The 12,921-nt window shown below is 37.8% G+C and overlaps 1 protein-coding gene across 3 annotated transcripts in view; it reads left to right on the top strand.

Moving 5' to 3' along the window:
- LOC127433762 (endophilin-A3-like) overlaps window positions 1-12,921 on the top strand; it is an 87,411-nt gene that overhangs the window by 63,204 nt on the left and 11,286 nt on the right. For 2 of the 3 annotated variants that reach the window (XM_051686148.1, XM_051685982.1), the window contains exons 6-9: window positions 9,266-9,424; window positions 10,903-11,006; window positions 11,850-11,989; window positions 12,303-12,335. In XM_051686148.1, the coding sequence (XP_051542108.1) occupies window positions 9,266-9,424; window positions 10,903-11,006; window positions 11,850-11,989; window positions 12,303-12,335 (436 nt within the window). The remainder of the gene's footprint in view (window positions 1-9,265; window positions 9,425-10,902; window positions 11,007-11,849; window positions 11,990-12,302; window positions 12,336-12,921) is intronic. The other variant, XM_051686063.1, reaches the window with a different exon arrangement.

Here is a 12,921-nt window from a genome sequence, read left to right as displayed (position 1 = left end):
CTCTCTAAGCATTGATGTAATTATTTTGTTTCCTTTAAATAGAAGCAATACAATAAAAAAAATAAAAAATAAAATAAATCAGCTGCATTACAGACAAAAAAAATGTATGTTTGAATGTAAACAAATCTCTATTAAATAAGGCAGCCTCATTAAGAGCTGTCATTCCTGGACTGGCTTTTTTTTGGATTGTCAAATAAGCACCAAATTAAAATGAAGAAAGGTCAACATATCAACATGCTCACGTGACAAGCTTGCTCTTTTTTGTGAGCAAATTTTTCCTGCTGCAGAGAAGAGCCGTTCTGCTGGAGTGGATGTGGCGGGAATGCAAAGAAAAGATCTTGCAAGCTTTGATAGGTTAGGGAAACTTCCCTCATTTTCCTTCCACCAACCTAGGGGATCTTCTTGTTTGGGTATTTGTGATTCTGAGAAGTACATCTGTACTTCCTTTCTCACCACCTGAATCTTTTGGTCCTCGTGCGACGACGACTCTTCACTGAGGTTGTCTGTGTCAGACTGGAGGAGGTTTTCTAGCGCTGACTCTTCCTCTCTCCTTGGAACAGTGACACTCTGACCCTGCCCTACTTCTGTAGGTTTCCAGGACATTTTTCCTGCTTTAATAGCCAGGACTTGGACAATGCTTTGAACCTCTATCCTCTGTTCGGCAGACATAAACTTAAGGTTTCTAAATCTTGTTGTCTTTGTCCTTGAAGAAAGTGTTGATATTCCCCCACCTCTCTGTTAACTCTTTAGAAACTTTGGCTAAAAAAAGCTTTTCCAGGTGTTGTTTCGAAGCTAAGGGACTGTTGAACAGACCTCTGTAGCCCTTTTACAAGTTGAGGAAGGCATGACAATGTTGCATACTCTTGACCACTAAGAAACTCAGTGGCACATTGAAAAGGCTGCAGGCCCTGGACCAGCTCTTCAAGCAGTGACCACTGATCAGGCTTTAAATCAAAGTAATGTTTGCCCCTTGGTGTCACTTCAGGATCAGAAAGTGTGGCAGTAATGGGCCAGCGCTGCTCCAGTAGTCTCTCTACCATAAAATAGGTGCTGTTTCACCGGGTACTGACATCTTGGATCACCTTATGCTCTGGTGTGCTCATCTACTGCTGCTTTTCCTTCTGCTTAATATGGGCCAGTTCACTTCTCTTAAAATGTTCAACCAAGGACATTGCAGCTCCCAAAGCTTTGCAGATGCTGGTCTCTTTAAGGGAATTGTTTACAATAAGCTGAAGTGTGTGTCCAGTACAGTGGACAGAGACCCGATTATGTTTGTCTGCCAGCAATTTCATTGCAGCCACAACATTGGATCCATTGTCATGGATGACTGCTTTAATGTTGTTTACTGGAATGTTAAATTTTGCAACAACCTCTTCCAGCCATGTTGCAATGTTGGCACCAGTATGTCGTACTTCAAGAGGCATTGTTGCTAGTGTGAGAGTCTTCATTTTCCAGTCTTTATTGATAAAGTGACATGTAACACCAAGGTATGCTTCTGTAGCAAGGCTAGTCCAAATGTCAGCTGTCAGTGCAATGAAGCTTCTTCCAACCTGAATAGATTCTTTAACCTTTAAAAGACAGATTTATTTTTTTAAGTTGAACATTTTATTTTAAGATTCTTCATTTTAACTCTTAGTGGTTAAATTGCTGTTTAGTCATCTTTACAGGGTGTTCAGTTTGAAATCTAGATTGTTCCTAAAACATGTATTTGCATTAGGTGTATGCATACCTTTTGACTGGTTTTTTCATATTTTTGTTCCATTAAACTTGTAAAGTGTGCTCTTGATGGAAGGATACATACAGAGTTGAATGCAGAAACCATTTCACGAAAGCCTTGTCCATCCACTATGGAAAGAGGTCTCATGTCTTTAACACTCATGTTCAGAATTGAATCTGTAAGAACGGCGGCTTGCTGAGGAGTACAAGATTTCCTCCTCAAAAGAAAGTCATCAATAGCACCACTGCTTTTCTTTGAACTGAAACAGAAAACAGAAAAAGGGGCATTTATTTCAGGGCACATAGAATGCTAACATATTAATCTGCAAACAATTATTACTAGTATAAAATCAATTTTTACACTACAAATAAATATTTTTGGCACACAAAATGAGATGAAAGGGAGAGACATTCTCATTCACCATGACAACTGACTAACTGATGCATCGTTCTGCTTAACACATCTTTTGTAAGTCATATGAATATGGAACAAAATAAAGGTAAGTGATAAGACTCATATCACTTACCTTTCCTATAATCACTTTCCTATAATACCTTATAGTGTTATGATAATCAAAACAGTCCTGACTCCTGAGCTCGTTCAAGCTTTAATCTATGCAAACCAAACTATCACTTAACTGCAATTGTTATTTGTTTTATTAGTATTATTATTATTATAATTATTTTTGCATTCTATAATAAAAAGATTCAACACTAGTTAGTTAGCTCAAGCTGGAGCACTATTCGTACTACACACGACTGCGCTAATTGTTTGAAGTTTTGAAAAACTTTCCCAAACTGTACTAGTGCGACTTCGTTTCAGTGGTCAAAATGCGATATTGCAGGCCCTTACATTATTAGGTCATATGAGATCAAACAACTATTCGACTACAAAAATATTTGTCGACAATTTTTTATTGTTGACGTTGTCGATAATGTCGACTAATCGTTTCAGCCCTAGTGTGTGTTTGTGTGTGTTTGTGTGTGTGTATGTGTGTGTGTGTGTTTGAGAGAGAGAAAGAGATTGAGGGTGTATGATTACCTGCTTTTGTCGTGACTCCCAAGCAGAGATGAGCAGGAAAGCTATAGCTGTTTAACTCTATTCTTCAGCTGTAGTGTAGTGTTAGATTGCTGAAGATTATGGGATTTTTGGGTCAAATACATCCTATTTTCTCAGTGTAAAAATAGACGTCTGAGCGGGGGGGGCCTCCTTGAGTATTTTGCGGTAGCCAGATCGCAAGAGTCATTCAATATAGAAACCGTACTCTCCTCCGCCATGTTGAATGTTTACATCTCCCAGCGTGGACACTTCGGTATCCAATAGTATCGAGTATGCGTATGTGTGATTACTCTGTCTGTTGTGTCTCTCAGCTGTGAAAGCCTTAATGCTGAAGCTGTTAGTTCAACTGTATTTCCCAGTTGTAGTGTAGTAGTTATTCGTGTGATCATGGGGTGATAGACAATGGCGATTACTTCAAAAGAAACGCTCGCTGGCTGACAGACTCAGGGCACCTTCACACTAGAGTTTATGCTGCGTCAAAAAACATTGACCAATGGGAACATCTGAGAGGTGGGACTAGTTGCTCTGTGAAGTAAAAAAAAAACATGGTGGACAAAAACTCAAGCATGCGGTGTATTCATGCTAATTGTGGAGAGAGAGCCTGGAGAGGAGTTTAACAGTTTACTGGTACATTGTCAAAAAGATATACAGTATTTTAAATGGCCAACTATATCCATGACCGCCTCTTCCATGTGTGGTACATGCCTTCCAAATGGACCTTTCACATTTCCATGCGGCAAACGCTCCCTCAGAGCTTTCCCTAGTGCAGTGTTTCCCAACCACTGTGCCGCGGAAGTGTGCCATGAAAGATTGTCAGGTGTGCCGTGGACAATTATAAAATTCCACAAAATAAATAATTTCAGGGATCCAAACTCCTCACCTTTCGGAGAAATTCACCGTTTTGAAACCATAATCGGTCACTTTTGTGATTGTGTAGAACAATGATTAATGTGCAAAAATGACTGATATTTATATGCGTTAAGGGTTTTTCACATGACTCGCGTCAGCGCAGCAGAATACATTGAAGTCTATGAAGTGATGCCCCTTTAAACCAAAGTGTTTTTCACACACACGTTTTTGCTACACCAATAATGTCTTTGAGAGTACTAAGCAACAAGAAATATTTAAAAACTGTCCAAATTTGTGAAGAGACATTGAATGTCTCATAATTTCTTTTAATTAAATATTACCTTATCGTTTACGAATATCAGAGACCCCAGTTATTGAGCTAATTTAAATTCACCAAGAAAACGCTTAGACCTAAACATAAACAAGTCCTTTTATTACTTTCTGCTATCAAAGCAACTGCAAGCTTTTTTTCTCTCTTCCAAATACATGTTTTCAATGTTTATTGTGCACACCTCCCACTTTTTTACGTGGCAAACTCGTAAAATCGCCCCTCTGTGACGCTTTCTGCATCTCTTGTCATGTGGAGGGCAAATGACAATGACGAAAGAACTTTACTGAAACTCGAAATTATTATTATTTGTCTATTATTGTGGTCTTTTTTGATAAAAGCCATGTTCAGCAGTTTAAATAGGCTACTGTAGGAAAATGATACCGTAGATCTGCTGTGTTTATAATTCTTATACTGAAGTCAGTAGATTTGTAGCCATGCAAGTTTTAATAAAGGAGAAGGTAAGGACGTTATTGAAACTCATTATTATTAGACTATTATTGTTGTCTTTTTGGATGAAAAATAATGCTCAGACTGAAGGAAGACTATAGATCTGCTTTGTTCTTTTAATGCTTAAACACTATAAAGTCTCTTGGTAGATTTCAGTCATGAACGACTCAAAATGATTCACTGACTCACTTATAGCACATAAGACGCTCATTTGTCACCACCAAGTGACATTTCCAGAAGGGGTCACTGAACTAATCAGTTAATAAAATTGAACAAATTTGTGAAACAGAAGAAAGCCTCACAAAAATACTCTTTATTTTGCAGCTAATTCTGCACAATCATAAACTTGAATCACTAAAATAGCTGGAATTGGTGCTTTTAGCTTATTCTTTAAAAAAATATCCCCAGAAAAAATGTTTGTGGACCAGTGATTGTTTTTCGCCCCTCATGAGTTTGCATCCCTGTAATTTGTTGTGCAAGAACAAATCTACAAATTAGAAAAGAAACAAATTTGTTGTTTTTTCATTACCCACTTAGCGCTCTTGCCACCTGTGACCTCACACAGTGTAGCCTACCTATGTGACTTTTTTTTTGTTTTGTTTTTTGCATAGCCGAATTTCAAACATTACAAGTAAACATGCTATTAAGACGGACAGAAAACATGGACAAGTTCTTGAAAAGGAAAAATATTGACGGTGGTTAGCCTATGTGGGATAGTGGTGTGCCGTAGAATTTTTTAGTCATAAAAAGTGTGCAGATAAAAGGTTGGGAAACACTGCTCTAGTGTGTAAGCGCCTTCAATGAACGTCAAGTAACTGAACTGGCTCTCAACACATAAACATTTTATTTTGTCGCCACCTGCTAGCTAATTTTTTTTCTTTTTTTTCTCTCCCCTTTTCTCCCCAATTTGGCAAGCCCAAATCCCAATGCGCTCTAGGTCCTCGTGGTGGTGTAGTGACTCGCCTCAATCCGGGTGGCGGAGGACGAATCTCAGTTGCCTCCGCATCTGAGACAGTCAATTTGCGCATCTTATCACGTGGCTTGTTGAGCGCGTTACCGCGGAGACCTAGCACGTGTGAAGGCTTCACGCTATTCTCCGCGGCATCCACGCACAACTCACCACGTGCCCCACCAAAAGCGAGAACCACATTATAGCGACCAGGTTAACCCAATGTGACTCAACCCACCCTAGCAACCAGTCGATTGGTTGCTTAGGAAGCCTGACTGGAGTCACTCAGCATGCCCTGGATTCGAACTTGTGACTCCAGGTGTGGTAGGCAGCGTCTTTACTTGCTGAGCTACCCAGGCTCCCCGGCAAAAATCTTTCATGTCACAAGGAAAAATTAAAAACACATCTTGCTCTTTTACACATCTGTGCTGCTCTTACACTTTAGTAGAGAATGCCACAAACACAAGCGGAGTGATTCAAACAGTAAAGCATCCGAGTGCTGCTTTTCTGAGTCATCAGCACTCATGGAACGTCTCTCGTCTAATCAGATCTAAGTACCGGAATTAACTGTTGTATAATATCATGCATGACTGATATTACAGTGGGCAGTCTTAGCAGTTTCTGCAATTTGGCTCTCCTTGTTGATATTATTTTCTTCTTTTTTTTGTTGGATGGTAAAAATCCACATCCATATTGAAAGCCGAGTAGCAGGCAGAAATTTAGCATGCATAAAGTGCATCCGGAAAGTATTCACAACGCTTCACTTTTTCCACATTTTGTTATGTTACAGCCTTATTCCAAAATGGATTAAATTCATTATTTTCCTCAGTTCTACAAACAATACCCCATAATGACAACGTGAAAGAAGTTTGTTTGAAATCTTTGCAAATTTATTAAAAATAAAAAACGATCACATGTACATAAGTATTCACAGCCTTTGCTCAGTACTTTGTTGAAGCACCTTTGGCACCAATTACAGCCTCAAGTCTTTTTGAGTATGATACTACAAGCTTGGCACACCAATTTTTGGGCAGTTTCTCCCATTCTCCTTTGCAGGACCTCTCAAGCTCCATCAGGTTGGATGGGGAGCGTCGGTGCACAGCCATTTTCAGATCTCTCCAGAGATGTTCAATCGGGTTCAAGTCTGGGCTCTGGCTGGGCCACTCAAGGACGTTCACAGAGTTGTCCCATAGCCACTCCTTTGTTATCTTGGCTGTGTGCTTAGGGTCGTTGTCCTGTTGGAAGATGAACCTTTGCCCCAGTCTGAGGTCCAGAGCGTTCTGGAGCAGGTTTTCATCAAGGATGTCTCTGTACATTGCTGCATTCAACTTTCCCTTGATTCTGACTTGTCTCCCAGTTCCTGCTGCTGAAAAACATCCCCACAGCATGATGCTGCCACCACCATGCTTCACTGTAGGGGTGGTATTGGCCAGGTGATGAGCGGTGCCTGGTTTCCTCCAGACATGACACTTGCCATTCAGGCCAAAGAGTTCAATCCTTGTTTCTCATGGTCTGAGAGTCCTTCAGGTGCCTTTTGACAAACTCCAGGCGGGCTGTCATGTGCCTTTTACTGAGGAGTGGCTTCCATCTGGAATACTTATGTACATGTGATTTTTTTTGTCGTTTTTTATTTTTAATACATTTGCAAAGATTTCAAACAAACTTCTTTCACGTTGTCATTATGGGGTATTGTTTGTAGAATTTTGAGGAAAATAATGAATTTAATCCATTTTGGAATAAGGCTGTAACAAAACAAAATGTGGAAAAAGTGAAGCGCCGTGAATACTTTCCGGATGCACTGTAAGTATGATTTTAACGGTACTTCATGTAGGTCAAAATACATGAGAAGCACTGTGAAAATTCAATATCAGCAACACACAGACATTCACATTTGGAGGGGATTAGATTTTTTTTTATGGAGATTGTGTGAGAAAAACACAGACATGGTAGATTCGGACAGGTCAGGATTAAAATCACAATGTACGTCTGTGAAACACGAATTTCGATTACCTCCTCATGGAAAAGTAGTCCCCATCCGAATAGGGCTCAAGACTTCTGTCAAATCGGCCAGTGACTAGGCTAATTAATCGGTCTATATTTGGTCATATTGAGATTATCTCCATCAACTCTGTGTCTTCTTGACCGATTGAACAGTGTGCACCCTCTTATCAATAGTCAGTACCAAAATCCACCAACAGCCTTTTTAACTGTGAATAAATAAATCATAAATAGTATTTGAAAATAAAAATATATTTATATTAAAATATTATTTAATATTTTTAATTAACCATTGAAAAGATATTTTTATATATACAGTATTCTATATATTGGTATCTTCTTCAGCCATTGAAAAAGCATTGGTCGACCACAATTTATAAAACACTACCCAGTCCCACCAGTATTTCACGGCACTTTTTCTTGATTATTGTGGTCCAAAATGACTGAATTTGCTGTGGTTTTTCTCAAAATTTGCGATGCCATTTGAAGCATTTTTGTGTTGTTTTGCTGTGAAAATGCACAATTAATCAAAGTATACTTGTGTAATTTGTGTCAATGACAGTATATGAGAAATTACCTATAGATATTTTAGTGCACAATAACTGAATCCAGCTAGCAAGCAAAAAATAATAAATTCACACAAAAACACCATACATTTAATGTGAGAACACGTGATATAGCTAATACGAGTTCAATGGAAGACCCTTAATTTATTTTTATATAAAAAATGTTCTGCTTCAGACAGTGCAAGTAAACTTTGGTAAGGTTGAAATAGTAGACCTGCAATAAAACTGTAAAATAAAAACAGTGCATTATTTGAGCACTTCAAATGAACTCCCACAGTCACCAACCTGCACCACGGACTGCACTCAATACAACTCCTAAAGAGTGCATGACGTATAAATGCTAGCTGTGATGTTTCACTTTAACATTCATGTAATGGCAAATGTTCTTGGTCATTGTGTGTTCATACACATTCGGTTAACTCAATCCCCCTCAAGCGTCTTGGCAGTAGGCGTCCCATACGAGATGTCGTAATTTTAGCCAAAATACGTGGCATATCGTCTACATTTAAATAAGGGACAGTTGGCAACCTCATTTGGAGATGACAGAATGGCAGCTGTTTAGGTGAATATGTCTCGACTGCATCAAGCTTTTTGAGCATTTGTTTTACTGCTTTCAAATGTGGAGAAAAGCAAACAAATAACCTCAGATTCACGGTTTATGCAGAAAAATTGCAGGAAATACTACAAAATTGCAAGCTACTGCAAATAATGCGGAGAGTGGTTGAATTTGCATTAATTGTGATCGCAAATTCCTGGAGGGCCTGACTACCAGATATAAAACACTACCAGAAAAACACTTGGACACACGTACAGTACTCATTATTTATTATTACTATTTTCCACATTTTAGTGGATGAACAGTAATATCAAAACTATGAAACGAGACAAATTGAAGTGTGGCAATTATGTAGTGACTAAAAAGCTTTTTCAAAGAAGCCAACCATTGCCTAGAGAACAGCTCTGCACATTACAGTCCTTCTCTCAGCCAACTTACAGTTGTCAGCCTATCATGTTTTTGATTCAGTACTGAATCAGTTCCCATGTATTCTTGATATTTGGATGCTTTTCCTTCTGTATCTGAAACTCTTCAATGAAAAATATATATTTGTAGTTTCTTTTTTTTTTTCTTTTTTTTTTTTTGTGTGAAATTCATACATAGGCACAGTTTATATTTGTCTATAAAACTAATTTCAGATGTTTAAGCATAATAAGCCTTTTGATCAAAAGGTTTTTAAAATCATGAGAAACATAAACTCCAAACTTTTGAAAGGTAGTGTGGTTACAAATATTTGATGTCAGAACAGAATGTTTTTAAAGTGATTTTAAAGCACACTGTGTTTTTCTGAAAGCATCATCTAAAGAAACTGGAGGGTCGACGGTTAGACTTTGACTATAAGAAGAAGCGTCAGGGCAAGATCCCTGATGAAGAGATCAAACAAGCTGTGGAGAAGTTTGAGGAATCCAAAGAACTTGCTGAGAGGAGCATGTTCAACTTTTTGGAGAATGATGTAAGTTAAAATTATAGATAAGAAAAACTATTATGCTTGTATTCCCTTTTGGTTTGATTGGCAGGATACTTATTTATCTATTTATTTATACTTTTAACCAACTAGTCTCAAGGTGATTTTTAGTGGATGTATGAAGTCAGTTCACACAGAGTAACCACTAGTGTAGTTCAGCACAGTAATTATGGCCAGAAAGTGTCCAAATACTTTTTGTCTTCATTTTAAACATTATATCTATTGCTTTATGATTTAAAGGGATAGTTCACCCAAAAATGAAAATGCTCTCATTATTTACTCACCCTCATGATATCCCAGATATGTATGACTTTCTTTCTTCACCAGAACACATTTGAAGAAAAATATAAAAATATCTTAGCTCAGTAGGTCCTTAAAATGCAATTGAATGGAGATTTCTCTTTTGAAGCTGCAAAAAGAACAGACAGTCAGCATAAATGTTATCCATACGACACCAGCTGTTAAATTAATGTCTTCTAAAGCAACATGAATACCTTTAGTGTGAAAAAAAGATCAATATTTAAGTACTTTTCAACTGTAATCCAATGTGAGGGTAAGATTCACGAGAGGGTGGAGTCCAAGCGGTCTCTCGAGTGACGTGTTCAAGTTGCCATGATTCCGGCCTAATCTCATGTTCTCCACTCGGTTGAGACATCCAGGATCAGCACACAAACACACCATTTTGAGTAAAGAAACAGATAAATACAGATCTAAACCAAAACCAACCAAGCTACTGTTCTCGCGTGTTTCAAATACCAATGCGATCACATGCGCATGCCACTGCAGAGCGGAAGCATGATTTCGAGTTAAAAAAAAATTACTTAAATATTTATCTTTTTCACATCAAATGCAATCGTGTCGCTTTAGAAGACATTAATTTAAGACCTGGTGTCGAATGGATGACGTTTATGCTGACTGTCTGTGATTTTTTGGAGCGTCAAAAGAGAAATCTCAATCCACTTGCATTTTAAGGACCTGCTAAGCTAAGATATTCTTCTATTTTTTTTTTTCAAATGTGTTCTGCTGAAGAAAGAAAGTCATACACACCTGGGATATCATGAGGGTGAGTAAATAATGAGATTTTTCATTTTTGGGTGAACTATTCCTTTAAAATTTAACAAATGTCTTTTTGTGTGAAACATTTTGCTTGAAAAGTATGCTTGTGCTATCTTTAAAATAAATGCCACTTGGTTTAATATTTTGTTGTCTAATGCAGTGACATCCATACATTAATAATTTTGCTTTAAGTGACCTGGTACTTCATGGGGCAACTTTATCTATAATCTGTTTGTACTGCATCACAGTTTGTGTATATTATTGTATAATGTATTTTGCATATTTCACACATTGCCTCATATATGTTGCATAGTTGTACCTGCAGCACTTTTTAACAGCTGTGTGGCAAATCAGTTTCTCTGTTTTGGCTATAAACTTGTGTCAACGTCATGTCTTTCACCCACCTGTAGGTAGAGCAAGTGAGTCAGTTATCAGCTCTGATAGAGGCCGCGCTGGATTACCATCGGCAGACTTTGGAGATCCTGGAGGACCTAAACAGCAAACTACAGAACAGGTAACTTCACACGCACCTGCAAATTCTGTTCTTCTGGCTGTTACTGTCTTTTTTGTTCACCAGTTTTGTCCTTTAGAAATTGTGGGTGATTTAACACCAAACACAATTTGTCATATGTCATCAAAGTGCCATAAGAAAGGATGGTTCCTTGCTGAAATTGAGTTAAAGGGATAGTTCACCCAAAAATGAAAATTCTCTCATCATTTACTCACCCTCATACCATCCCAGATGTGTATGACTTTCTTTCTTCTGCTGAACACAAACAAAGATTTTTAGAAAAATATCTCAGCTCTATAGGTCCATACAATGCAAGTGAATGGTGACCAGACCTTTGTAGCTCCAAAAATCACATAAAGGAAACATAGAAGTAATCCATAAGACACCAGTGGTTAAATCCATATTTTCAGAAGCGATATAATAGGTGTGGGTGAGAAACAGATTAAAATTTAAGTCCTTCTTTACTCTAAATCTCCACTTTTACACCTGAAAGTCACATGTGGTGCCTATTTAGTTTCACTTTCACATCTGAGTGGAGATTTAGAGTAAAAAAGGACTTAAATATTATTCTGTTTTTCACCCACACCTATTATATCGCTTCTGAACATATGGATTTAAACACTGGAGCCATATGGATTACTTTTATGTTTCCTATATGTGATGGAGCTACAAAGGTCTGATCACAATTCATTTGCATTGTATGGACCTACAGAGCTATTCTTCTAAAAATATTAGTTTGTGTTCTGCTGAAGAAAGTCATACACACCTGGGATGGCATGAGGTTGAGTAAATGATGAGAGAATTTTCATTTTTGGATGAACTATCCCTTTAATGGACATATGTCAGCATCTGCTCTCGCAGGATAGCTACAGCAAGCAGTCGACCCAAGAAAGAGTTCAAGCCAAAGTCGATCATGTCCAGTTTGGAGACAGTTGAGAACACCCAGCACAACGGACTTTCCTACACATCATCAGTCAAGAGCACAGGTATCATACTGTTGACTAGAGGCATTTTACACAGAAATAATCACTAGTATATGACTCAATGATCTGCACTTTTTGCCACAAATTTGCAAGAGAAAATGGCAAAATAATAACATAAATATACACATAGTATACATGTACATACATTATGTCCACAACATCCATATCTACATTTTGTTGCTTCTGTGGTTTTCATTGCTTTTTTTAATTATTATTAATGTAAAAACAAGAGGTTCAGATGGTTTTCATTGTTTGTTGCTCACATATTCCACCATCGTTATGTTTTTATACATAATTTCTTGATTATTTTTTGCAGATATCCAAGTCAACCACACTGTAAATGGAAAAAGTAGGTGTTAATGTTTTATTATGGAGATATTTTATTACCTTTACCGGTTTGTAAGAAGGGAATGACCACTTCAGGTACTTGTGCCCCATTTCCCCCTGGTATTAAGATTTGTTTTTGGTTATCCAATCACAAGTGGTCAGTGCTAAATACAGGTGGAAACGGGGTGAATGGATCACTGAAACCACATACGGAACCACCCCTCACCTGTCAATCAACCGCTGCGCTAAAACAAGAGTTTAAACTTTGCCGGTTATGTGTGGCTTTAATAGGAAATAACCAGAATTCCTATTTGACAAGGAATCATTTGTTTTGCCTCTAATAATGAACATTCTGCAGGGGAGAGTGTTTTATATGAACTGCAGCAGTGCTCAATGCATTCTATCATGAACAAGACGAACAGTCTATTAATGTATGAATTAAACTCACAATGCAGACAGTTTAAGGTACGTGATCCAATTTATAAAACAAAAAACAAATTACTTGCTGCTAAAAATGAGAATTTTGGAGGGTAAAGTGTTTTTATTATAAACTGCAGCAGTGCTCAAGGCATCATATCATTAACACAATGAACGACCTTTCAATGTAT

Source organism: Myxocyprinus asiaticus, chromosome 1 (assembly GCF_019703515.2).
Source record: "Myxocyprinus asiaticus isolate MX2 ecotype Aquarium Trade chromosome 1, UBuf_Myxa_2, whole genome shotgun sequence".
Taxonomy (NCBI): Eukaryota; Metazoa; Chordata; class Actinopteri; order Cypriniformes; family Catostomidae; genus Myxocyprinus; species Myxocyprinus asiaticus.
The sequence above is the reverse complement of the archived record's forward strand: the minus strand, read 5'-3'. Positions and strand labels throughout refer to the sequence as shown.